Source organism: Hemibagrus wyckioides, linkage group LG11, assembly GCF_019097595.1.
Source record: "Hemibagrus wyckioides isolate EC202008001 linkage group LG11, SWU_Hwy_1.0, whole genome shotgun sequence".
Taxonomy (NCBI): Eukaryota; Metazoa; Chordata; class Actinopteri; order Siluriformes; family Bagridae; genus Hemibagrus; species Hemibagrus wyckioides.
In genome coordinates, this window is record NC_080720.1 from 2,590,852 (window position 1) to 2,602,756 (window position 11,905).

General features: G+C 40.3%; 1 protein-coding gene across 1 annotated transcript in view; it reads left to right on the forward strand.

Moving 5' to 3' along the window:
• nit2 (nitrilase family, member 2) overlaps positions 1 to 10,431 on the forward strand; it is a 13,964-nt gene extending 3,533 nt beyond the window's left edge. Inside the window, exons 5-10 of the mRNA XM_058403459.1 lie at positions 6,432 to 6,525; positions 6,627 to 6,701; positions 7,200 to 7,278; positions 7,365 to 7,463; positions 8,515 to 8,570; positions 8,644 to 10,431. Of these exons, the coding sequence (XP_058259442.1) occupies positions 6,432 to 6,525; positions 6,627 to 6,701; positions 7,200 to 7,278; positions 7,365 to 7,463; positions 8,515 to 8,570; positions 8,644 to 8,738 (498 nt within the window). The 3' untranslated portion in view covers positions 8,739 to 10,431. The remainder of the gene's footprint in view (positions 1 to 6,431; positions 6,526 to 6,626; positions 6,702 to 7,199; positions 7,279 to 7,364; positions 7,464 to 8,514; positions 8,571 to 8,643) is intronic.
• Positions 10,432 to 11,905: the final 1,474 nt, after the last annotated feature.

Consider the following 11,905-nt stretch of genomic DNA (forward strand, 5'->3'; position numbering starts at 1 on the left):
ACCGCAATAATTCATTAGTATGGTGTAGGGCCTCCTTTTGCGGCCAATACAGCATCAATTCATTTTGGGAATGACAGATACAAGTCCTGCACAGTGGCCAGAGGGATTTTGAGCCATTCTTCTTGCAGAATAGTGGCCAGGTCACTACGTGATGCTGGTGGAGGAAAACGTTTCCTGACTCGCTCCTCCAAAACACCCCAAAGTGGCTCAATAATATTTAGATCTGGTGACTATGCAGGCCATGGGAGATGTTCAACTTCACTTTCATGTTCATCAAACCACTCTGTCACCAGTCTTGCTGTGTGTTTTGGTGCATTATCATCCTGATACACAGCACCGCCTTCAGGATACAATGTTTGAACCACTGGGTGCACATGGTCCTCCAGAATGGGTCGGTAGTCCTTGGCAGTGACGTGCCCATCTAGCACAAGTATTGGGCCTAGGGAATGTCATGATATTGCAGCCCAAACCATCACTGATCCACCCCCATGCTTCACTCTGGGCATGCAACAGTCTGGGTGGTACGCTTCTTTGGGGCTTCTCCACACCAGAACTCTCCCGGATGTGAGAAAGACAGTGAAGGTGGACTCATCAGAGAACAATACATGTTTCACATTGTCCACAGCCCAAGATTTTCGCTGCTGGCACCATTGAAACGGACGTTTGGCATTGGCTATAGCAGCCCGGCCATGTACATTGACCCTGTGGAGCTCCCGACGGACAGTTTTGGTGGAAACAGGAGAGTTGAGGTGTACATTTAATTCTGCAGTGAGTTGGGCAGCTGTGGTTTTATGTTTTTTGGATACAATCCGGGTTAGCACCCGGACATCCCTTTCAGACAGCTTCCTCTTGCATCCACAGTTACTCCTGTTGGATGTGGTTCGTCCTTCTTGGTGGTATGGTGACATTACCTTGGATACCGTGGCTCTTGATACATCACAAAGACTTGCTGTCTTAGTCACAGATGCGCCAGCGAGACGTGCACCAACAATTTGTCCTCTTTTGAACTCTGATATGTCACCCGTAATGTTGTGTGCACTGCAATATTTAAAGCAAAACTGTGCTATTACTCTGCTAATTAAACCTCACACTCTGCTCTTACTGGTGGAATGTGCAATCAATGAAGATTGGCCACCAGGCTGGTCAAATTTAGCCATGAACCCTCCAACACTAAATTGGCCAGTGTTTCAGTTTCATTGTCCAACCCCTGTATATATACACTACTCAGAAAAAGTTAAGGATATTTGGCTTTTGGGTGAAATCTATGGAAAATGTAAAAAGTTCACGCTACAGTGATATTATATCATGAAAGTAGGGCATTTAAGTAGAAGCATGCAATGGTGATTTCCTCATCTCAAACAATTTATTGAAACAAAAGCCAACAACAGTGGTGGGTATACCACAACAAAAAATCTCAATGTCTCAATAATTTGTCATGTGCCCTTGACCATCAATTACAGCTTGACAACGACGTCTCATGCTGTTCACGAGTCGACTTATTGTCTGATGAGGCATGGCATTCCACTCTTCTTGAAGGGCGGCCCTCAGGTCATTGAGGTTCTGGGGTGCAGGGTTACGAGCCTCTACACGGCGACTCGGCTGATCCCAGAGGTTTTCTATGGGATTCGGGTCTGGAGAAAGTGCAGGCCACTCCATTTGAGGTACCCCAGCCTCCAGCAGCCGTTCCCTAATGATGCGACCTCGATGAGCTGGAGCATTGTCGTCCATGAAAATGAAATTAGGCCTGTGTTGTTCATGCAGGGGCACAATGACTGGATTAATGATGTTATTCAGGTAGTATTGGCTTGTCACTGTACCATTCACAAGATGTAGGGCAGTTCTGTATTCAGTAGACACACCTGCCCAGACTGTAACACCACCACAACAGTGGCTGATGCATAGTGCTCTCCTTGATGTCTCCAACATTGTTGGCGGCCATCATTTCTGCTCAACGTGAATCGACTTTCATCAGAGAACAGCACTGAGACCCACCGGTCCCTCGTCTAGCGTAAATGCTCCCTGGCCCATGCAAGAAGAAGACGCCTGTGCGTGGTGGTGTGGTCAGGTACCCTTGCAGGTTGTCTAGGACGCAGACCACGCTAACCACCTGTAAAGGTTATAGTGCATTTTAGGTTCATCCTGAAATTTCACCCGAAAGCCCAATATCCTTAACTTTTTGTGAGTAGTGTATATCTCACAGATCCGGAAATTTTTTAAATATTTAATTTAATATTTATTTTCTTTTATTTCCAATAATATTTTGAGTTTTTTATTTTATATTATTATGATCGATGAAACAATGTGATTTATGCAGATTAAAATAATTTAACATTAAAAAAATCAACCATCATTAATGTTTTAACACAAGAATATGAAATGTTCAGATCAAACTCTCTTTTTTTAAATTGTGCATGAAAATATAAATTCAAGTCAATATTATTTATTTATTAAAAACAAAAGTCAAGTTAAAGAAATAAAGTTGAAAAAAAAATTGAATTAATTAAAAAAAAATTATTAAATGCCAGAAAAAATATAGCGGGTAAAATATTAAATAAATAAATAAATTTATTCATTTAAAAGCATGTTATAACAAAACTCAAATTAAAAAAACTAAAGTAAAAAAAATTAGTTAATTAAATGGCAGAAAAAAAATACAGCAAGTAAAATATTAAATAAATAAATGTATTTGTTAAAAAAGCACATTTAAAAACAAAACTAAATTAAAAAAACTAAAGTTAAATAGAATTGAGTTAATTAAAAAACATTAAATGCCAGCTCAAAATACGGCAGGTAAAATATTAAATAAATAAATAGATTTATTTGTTTAAAAAAAGCACATTTAAAAACAAAACTCCAATTAAAAAACTAAAGAAACTGAGTTAATAAAAAAAATTTAAATGCCAGTACAAAATACAGCAGGTAAAATATTAAATAAATAAATGTATTAATTAAAAACAAAACTCAAATAAAAAATCTACAACAAAAAAAAATAGTTAATTAAAAAATAATGGCAGAAAAATCTTCTTCTTTGGTCTTTTCCCTTCAGGGGTCACCACAGCGAATCATCTCTCTCCACCTATCCCTATCTTCTCCATCCTCAACACTTACACCCACTAGCTTCATATCCTCATTTATTACATCCATATACCTCCTCTTTGGCCTTCCTCTTTTCCTCCTGCCTGGCAGCTCCATGTCCAACATTCTCCTACCAATATACTCACTCTCCCTCCTCTGGACATGTCCAAACCATCTTAATCTGTCCTCCCTAACTTTGTCCCCCAAACGTCCAACATGAGCTGTCCCTCTGATGTACTCGTTCCTAATCCTGTCCAACCGTGTCCCTCCCAAAGAGAACCTCAACATCTTCAGCTCTGCTACCTCCAGCTCTGACTCCTGTCTCTTCCTCAGTGACACTGTCTCTAAACCATACAGCATGGCCGGTCTCACCACTGTCCTGTACACCTTCCCCTTGATTCTCACTGAAATTTTTCTTTCACACAGAACTCTTGACACCTTTCTCCACCCATTCCAACCTGCCTGCACTCGCTTCTTTACCTCTTTCCCACACTCTCCATTACTCTGGACTGTTGACCCCAAGTACTTAAACTCCTGTACCTTCTTCACCTTCTTCACCCTGTAATCTTACTGTTCCACTTCCCTCCCTGTCATTCACACACACGTACTCAGTCTTACTACGACTGACTTTCATTCCTCTTCTCTCCAGCGCAAACCTCCACCTCTCCAGGTTTTCCTCCACCTGCTGCCTGCTCTCACTACAGATCACAATGTCATCTGCAAACATCATTGTCCAAGGAGACTCCTGTCTGACCTCCTCTGACAACTGGTCCATCACCATAGCAAACAGGAAGGGGCTCAGAACCGATCCCTGATGCAGTCCCACCTCCACTCTGAACTCCTCTGTCTGACCTACAGCACACCTCACCACTGTCCTGCTCCTCTCATACATGTCCTGCACCACTCTGACATACTTCTCTGCTACTCCTGACTTCCTCATACAGTACCACAGCTCTTCTCTTGGCACCCTGTCATACGCTTTCTCCAAGTCTACAAACACACAGTGCAGCTCTCTCTGACCATCCCTATACTTCTCCATCAACATTCTCAGAGCAAAAATTGCATCTGTTGTGCTCTTTCTGGGCATGAAGCCATTCTGCTGCTCATAAATTTCCACTACCTTCCTTAACCTAGCTTCCACTACTCTTTCCCATAGCGTCATTGTATGGCTCATCAACTTTGTCCCCCTATAGTTGCTGCAACTCTGCACATCACCCTTATTCTTAAAGATCGGCACTAATACACTTCTTCTCCATTCCTCAGGCATCTTCTCACTCTCTAGAACCCTGTTAAACAGACTAGTTAAAAATTCCACTGCCGCCTCTCCTAGACACTTCCAGACCTCCACCGGGATGTCATCAGGACCAACTGCCTTTCCACTTTTCATCCTCTTCAAAGCCTTCCTGACTTCATCCTTTCTAATCTTATCTACTTCCTGTTCCACAGAGTTCACCCCTTCTACTCTTTTTTCCCTCTCATTTTCCTCATTCATCAGTTCTTCAAAGTACTCCTTCCATCTCCTCTGTACACTCTCCTCACTTGTGAGCACCTTTCCATCTCTATCCTTAATAACTCTAACTTGCCGCACATCCTTCCCATCTTGATCCCTCTGCCTAGCTAACCTGTACAAGTCCTTCTCTCTATCTCTAGTGTCTAACCTAGTGTACAACTCGTCATACGCCTTCTGCTTGGTCTTAGACACCTCCCTCTTCACTCTGTGCTGTAACTCCTTGTATTCCTGTCTATTCTCTTCAGTCCTGTCCATGTCCCACTTCTTCTTGGCTAACCTCTTCCTCTGAATACTATCCTGAACTTCCTCATTCCACCACCAAGTCTCCTTATCTTATCTTTCCTCCTTCCAGATGACACACCCAGCACCTTTCTTCCTGTCTCCCTGATCACTTCTGCTGTAGTTTCCCAGTCATCTGGCAGCACTACCTGCCCACCCAGAGCCTGCCTCAACTTCTGTCTAAATTCCTCACAACATTCCTCCTTTTTCAGCTTCCACCACTTGGTTTTCTTCTCCATCTCTATCTTTGACCTCTTCTTACAGACCATCAGATTTATCCTACACACCACCATCCTATGCTGTCTGGCTACACACTCTCCCACTACCACTTTACAGTCACTAATCTCTTTCAGATTGCCTCTTCTACATAGGATGTAGTCTACCTGTGTGCTCCTACCTCCACTCTTGTAAGTCACTCTATGCTCCTCCCTCTTCTGAAAATAAGTGTTAACCACAGCCATGTCCATCCTGTCTGACCCTCTCATCACCTCCAGAACATTCCTCACAAACTCCTCCTTCAGGACCACACCTACCCCATTTCTCTTACTATCCACCCCATAATAGAACAGCTTGAATCCTGCTCCTATACTACGAGCCTTGCTACCCTTCCACCTGTTCTCCTGTACACACAGTATATCCATCTTCCTTCTGTCCATCATATCAGCCAGCTCTCTACCTTTCCCTGTCATAGTACCAACATTCAGAGTTCCTATTCTCAGTTCTACACTCTTACCTTTCCTCTTCTCTCTCTGTCTGCACACTCTCCTCCCTCCTCTACTTCTTCGACCAACAGTAGCCCAATTTCCACCCACGCCCCGTAGGTCAACGGCGCCGATGGCGGTTGTTGTTAACCCGGGCCTCGACCGATCCAGGATGAAATTTAGAGTACTGACGATTCACATGGTTAAATTTGGCAATGTTTTACGCCAGATGCCCTTCCTGACGCAACTCTCTCTATTTATCCGGGCTTGGGACCGGCACAGAAGTCACTGGACTGTGACCCCCATGGCTAGATTATGGCAGAAAAATACAGCAAGTAAAAATGTTAAATAAATAAATAAATATATTTATTCTTTAAAAAAGTGCATTTAAAAATGAAACTAAAATTCAAAAACTAAAGTTAAAAAAACTGAGTTAATTAAAAAATAATTCAGTGCCAGACAGCACAGAAAAAATACAGCAGGTAAAAAAATTTAAATAAGTAAATAAATATATTCATTAAAAAAGCACATTTAAAAACAAAATTCAGAATTAAAGAGCTAAAATTGAAAACAGCTGAGTTAATTAAAAAAATTAAATGCTTGAAAAAAAAAAAAAACAAACTCAAATTTTAAAAACTAAATTAAAAAACTGTTAATTAAAGTCAATTAAAAAAATTTAAATGTTAATTTTAAAAAATGCCAGGAAAAAATACAGCAGGTAAAATATTAATTAAATAAATAAACAAACAAACAAATAAATTAATTAATAAATTAAAATAAAAGACAATGCACATCTTATAGTCATCAGTGAAAGAAAAGAAACTTTTTTTATCCTCCAGTGTTAAATCTCTGCTCTCTCCTCACAGATCCATCTGTTTGACATCGATGTTCCTGGAAAAATCCGCTTCCAGGAGTCTGAGACACTGAGTCCAGGGAGCAGTTTATCCGTGTTTGAAACCCGTGAGGCTCTCCTACTTTTCTCTTTCTATGTTTTGGTGTAGATTTGGATTTATTTATTTATTTATTTATTTGTCTGTGTTTGTTTGTTTGTTTTTGCACAGCCTACTGTAAAGTAGGAGTGGGGATCTGCTACGACATTCGCTTTTCAGAGCTCGCGCAGATCTACGCCAAGAAAGGTACGCTCGGTGCTCACATCTGCTTATAACAGCTTAAAGTCTCATCATGGGAGAGATCTCTCTCTCCTCTCTCTCTCTCTCTCTCTCTCTCTCTCTCTCTCTCTGTCTCTCTCTCTCTCTCGCTGTGTCTCTCTCTCTCCTCTCTCTCTCTCGCTGTCTCTCTCTCTCTCTCTCTCTCGCTGTCTCTCTCTCTCTCCTCGCTGTCTCTCTCTGTCTCTCTCTCTCACTCTCTTTAACATTAACAGCCATTATATGTCTATGTATATATAATTTAAATGATGATGATTTAATAAAAAAATACCTTGACACTGGAGACTCCTTCCTTCAACGATACAGTGAACTGGAGCATCTGGTGTATCCGAAGTCCCTGTGAACTGGCTGTTGCTATAGAAACCATATTAAACCCATGATTTCCAGGTGTAGTTTAATAAAAAGGACAAACGTATGGAAAATTCTAGAATTTCTGACCCTTCCTGGTCTGGTGTGTTTTCCATGTAGGTTGTCAGCTGCTGGTTTACCCCGGAGCCTTTAACATGACCACCGGACCTGCTCACTGGGAGCTGCTTCAGAGAGCTCGGTCTGTACCGTCGCTGTCACTTCCTCCGCACTCGTCCGTCTCCCTTCCCCTGTGTCAGTGTTTGTTCTTGTGTTTCTCTTCGACAGGGCAGTGGATAATCAGGTGTTTGTGGCCACAGCTTCACCGGCCAGAGACGAGAGCGCCGGCTATGTGGCCTGGGGTCACAGCTCGGTTGTTAACCCCTGGTCAGTACCTTGTACTTTTTCATGTGTAGAGACGTCTAGACACCGGTTCTGGACATGAAGCTCATTCATCAGACCTGGCCTCATTAATTATATTCCCTATTCTCAAAAACACACGTGATTCACAATGACGATGCACACAACTGTTTCGTCAAGTCAGCAGATCTTACCCCAGTGCTGTCAGCTAAACATTATATCTCTTAACTCTTTACCCCAAAGCCCCAAAAATGGACTATGCTCCTGTTTCTGTTGTGTCCATGTTGATGATTGAATGTTTTGTCATGTTCCACTCCACAGTGGAGGTTAATATGAAGCTCATATGAAAGTAGACACTCAGGACTTTAAGAATTTGAGAAGTAAGAGTTTCAGAAGTATTTCTGTTTTTCACTAGCCTACTAGTGGTGATATATTCATAGAAAAGCTCCCCAAAAAACCGAAAACGGTTCATTTGGTTTTTTTTTTCATAGTTCAATACTCAATGTTAGAGTACACTGACCAGGCATAACATTATGACCACCTGCCTGATATTGTGTTGGTGCTGCCAAAACAGCCCTGACCCATCCTGTACTGTGTATTCTGACCTCTTTCTATCAGAACCAGCATTAACTTCTTCAGCAATCTGAGCAACAGTAGCCATCACAATTTGGTCCTTCATCAAACTCAAAGCTCAAATCCTTACACTTGTCCATTTTTCCTGCTTCTAACTCATCAACTTTGAGGACAAAATGTTGAGTTGCTGCCTAATATATCCCACCCACTAACAGGTGCCATGATGAGGAGATCATCAGTCTTATTCACTTCACCGGTCACTGCTTATAATGTTATGGCTGATCGGTGTAGATAATGTAGTGTATGTTCCACTCACTACATATAAGAGTTATAACAGTTGTGTAGTATAACCCCGTCACTCTCAGCCTCTCAGGTCGTGGATTATTACGCTGTCTTGGATTCCTGGTATCATCAGTGTACAAAATCCTGACTCTACCTAGAAACTTAGTGTAGTTACAGATCAAAAAATCTCGATACTGATTGGTTTTTCTTTTTGCTCTTGCAGGGGTGAAGTGATCACCAAAGCCGGCTCGGATGAAAGCGTAGTGTACGCTGATATCGGTGAGTTTTACACTTTCTCCCACGACTCAGAATAAAGTGTTCGGAATATCGATCCCTTCTGTTTCCCTTTCAGACCTGCAGTACTTGTCGGACGTACGTGCACAGATCCCGATCACGAGGCAGAGACGGAACGATATATACACGGTTAACATCGTTAACGAGGGATGAGTCTCGTTAACAGTGTATGTGACACCATTCACACCTGGCGGATTTGTGTGTTTCAGATTCGGATCATTTTAATTTCACTTTATTTAAATTCACATCTAACTTTCTCTGTTGCAGCTCATTTGCGTTTTTGTAATTTTTGCATAACGTTTTAAATTCCCTCAGAATTCAGCAGTCTTGGATCATGTGTTATGATAGTTTTCCCATCCCTTATAATCCCTTTTCTGGACATAATCCTGATAATCCTTATCCATATTTAATAATAATTAGTCAGATGTAATTCAATATACGTACGTGTATGTGTGTGTATGTATATATATATATATATATATATATATATATATATATATATATATATATATATATATATATATATATATATATATATATATATATATAATAATCCCCATTCCCTATGACCTAATCCCAAAAAAACCTTCATCCTTATATAATCCACATGATCCCAATCCGAATATAATCCTGATATTCCCTCTTCAGATATACTCTCAATACCTCCTTTTGGATTTTACAGATTAAGTCAGTCTCTCATAAACTTTCAGTAACGACTTTATCCTGGTCAAATCTGGAGTTTGTCTTGGGAACACTGGATATGGGGCAGGAATACTCTCTGGTGGATAGGACAGCAGATAAAATCCCACTATGTATATAATCCAGACAGTCTTTGTCCTGATATAATACCAATAAGGACGTAATTCATTAAATATCTTTCAGGATTTAATCCTTATAATCTCAATTCAGATCATTTTGATAATCCCTGTCCGGAAATAATCCTGCTATTCCGTATCCAGATATAATCCCTCAAATCCATATCTGGATAATAATCTGGATAATCACAATTTGGATATCAAATCATTGTGATAATTCCTACTTAAACATAATCTTTATTATCTCAATCTGGATATAATCCTGATATTCCTTATGTACTTATAATTCCAATAATTCCAGATCAGGATATTATCCATGTAACCCTTTAATGGATAGAATCCTGATAATCCCTCTCTAGACACCACTATCTGGATATAATCCTATACAGGTAAAGGCTAATTCAGATAATCTATCAGGATATAATCCATATATATTATCCCTTTCAGGATAGTGTCAGTAATCCCTATATCTATATATGTATATCCATGATATTACATACTACTAAATATATTACATCTAGTTCCTGTTTGGATATAGTCCTGATAATTCAGATCAATTTATTTTTTTTCCATTCCAGATATAATCCTTATAGTCCCTATCCAAACACAGTACCTATATTCCCTATATTCCACATATAGTCCTGTATATAAATCCGGTATGGATTTGACGATTGTGTTTCCTCTGAGTGTAAGATACCTGAAACCAGCAGGTCTACAGTGTCTTTATTGCCTGTTTGAACAGAAACCTTTAGTTTTAATCAACACAAAGTGCCTGGAAGACGTTCTTTCTTTCATCAGTATTAGTCTCAGCACTGGAAAAAAAATCCCATAATTATCTTTAATGTTAAAAGAAATGCCAATCCTTTTAATCAGGTACTGAATGAATCCTGAATACTGTGAATGCCTGTGATTGACAGGCCGAGTGAATCCTCTTTCGTCGCTCTGTCCTGAAGTAAACTGACTAGAATGAATGATGTTATGATGTAACTGTGAGAATGGGGAAAAATTAAATAGATTTCTATCCCACTCTGTCTGAGTTGTGTCATCTGAGGTTATTAGCACTAATTAACATCATTAAGAAGCGTGTGTGCGCTGTGCCTGTCATTTAAGACAATCCAAGAATCCGAAACAGGTAGTGGTCAAAATCAGGATGTAGAAAGAAAACAGGATTCGGAAAACAAGGCTTGGAATTAAAGCTAGATGATGCAAACAAGGTGTAAATACTCAAATAAACACAGAACAGATGAACACAATAGGGTAACAAGCCAACTATCAAAACAGGAGCAAAAATACCAGTATGTGGCTCTTGTTGCCATGGTAACCGCATTGTCAGGAAGGAATCTGTGACAAAACCTTCAGCAAACACAAAACTTTCAGCAATAATTTTAACTTTTACATTGTTTTATTTAGGAAAATAACAATATACTCTACAACAAAGTGGCTTCTTTTTGTCACTTTACATCTTTTGAAATTCTTAAACAAATATTTAACGTTAATTGACAGTGCTCCAAGTCCTGTTTGCCAAAAATGCTAAAATTACTGGTATATTTTAGTCCTTTAGTATTTGTTTAAGGAAAGCAAATTGATTTTTGTTAAACAAATACCAAATGATGAAATTACACCAGTAACTTTTGCATTTTTGTCAAATACAACTTCATCGAGTGGAGCACTGTGTTCTTTTTGCTTTATGTTCTCGCTTTATTATCTATTGTGCAATAATAAAAAACATAATGGAGATACACTATATTGCCAAAAGTTTTGGGACACCCCTCCAAATCAGTGAGTTCAGGGGTTGGGCTCGGCCCCTTAGTTCCAGTGAAAGGAACTCTTAATGCTTCAGCTTCATACCAAGACATTTTGGACAATTTCATGGTTTGTGGGAACAGTTTGGGGATGACCCCTTCCTGTTCCAACATGACTGCACACCAGTGACCAAAGCAAGGTCCATAAAGACATGGATGAGTGAGTTTGGTGTGGAGGAACCTGACTGGCCTGCACAGAGTCCTGACCTCAACCCCATAGAACACCTTTGGGATGAATTAGAGCGGAGACTGTGAGCCAGGCCAAAACTGGGACGTCTGCCTTTACATGCACATGAATGTAATATGGAGTTGTCCCGCCCTTTGCAGCTTCAACTCTTCTGGGAAGGCTTTCCACAAGGTTTAGGAGTGTGTTTATAGGAATTTTTGACCATTCCTCTAGAAGCACATTTGTGAGGTCAGGCTCTGATGTTGTGATGATGAGAAGGTCTGGCTAGCAGTCTCCGCTCTAATTCATCCCAAAGGTGTTCTATGGGGTTGAGGTCAGGGGACTGTGCAGGCCAGTCAAGTTCGCAAACTGTTCCCACAAAATTGGAAGCATGAAGTTGTCCAAAATGTCTGGGTATGAAGCTGAAGCATTAAGAGTTCCTTTCACTGGAACTAAGAGGCTGAGTCCAACCCCAGAAAAACAACACCTGAATTCAATGATTTGAAGGGGTGTCCCAAAACGTTTGGCAATATAGTG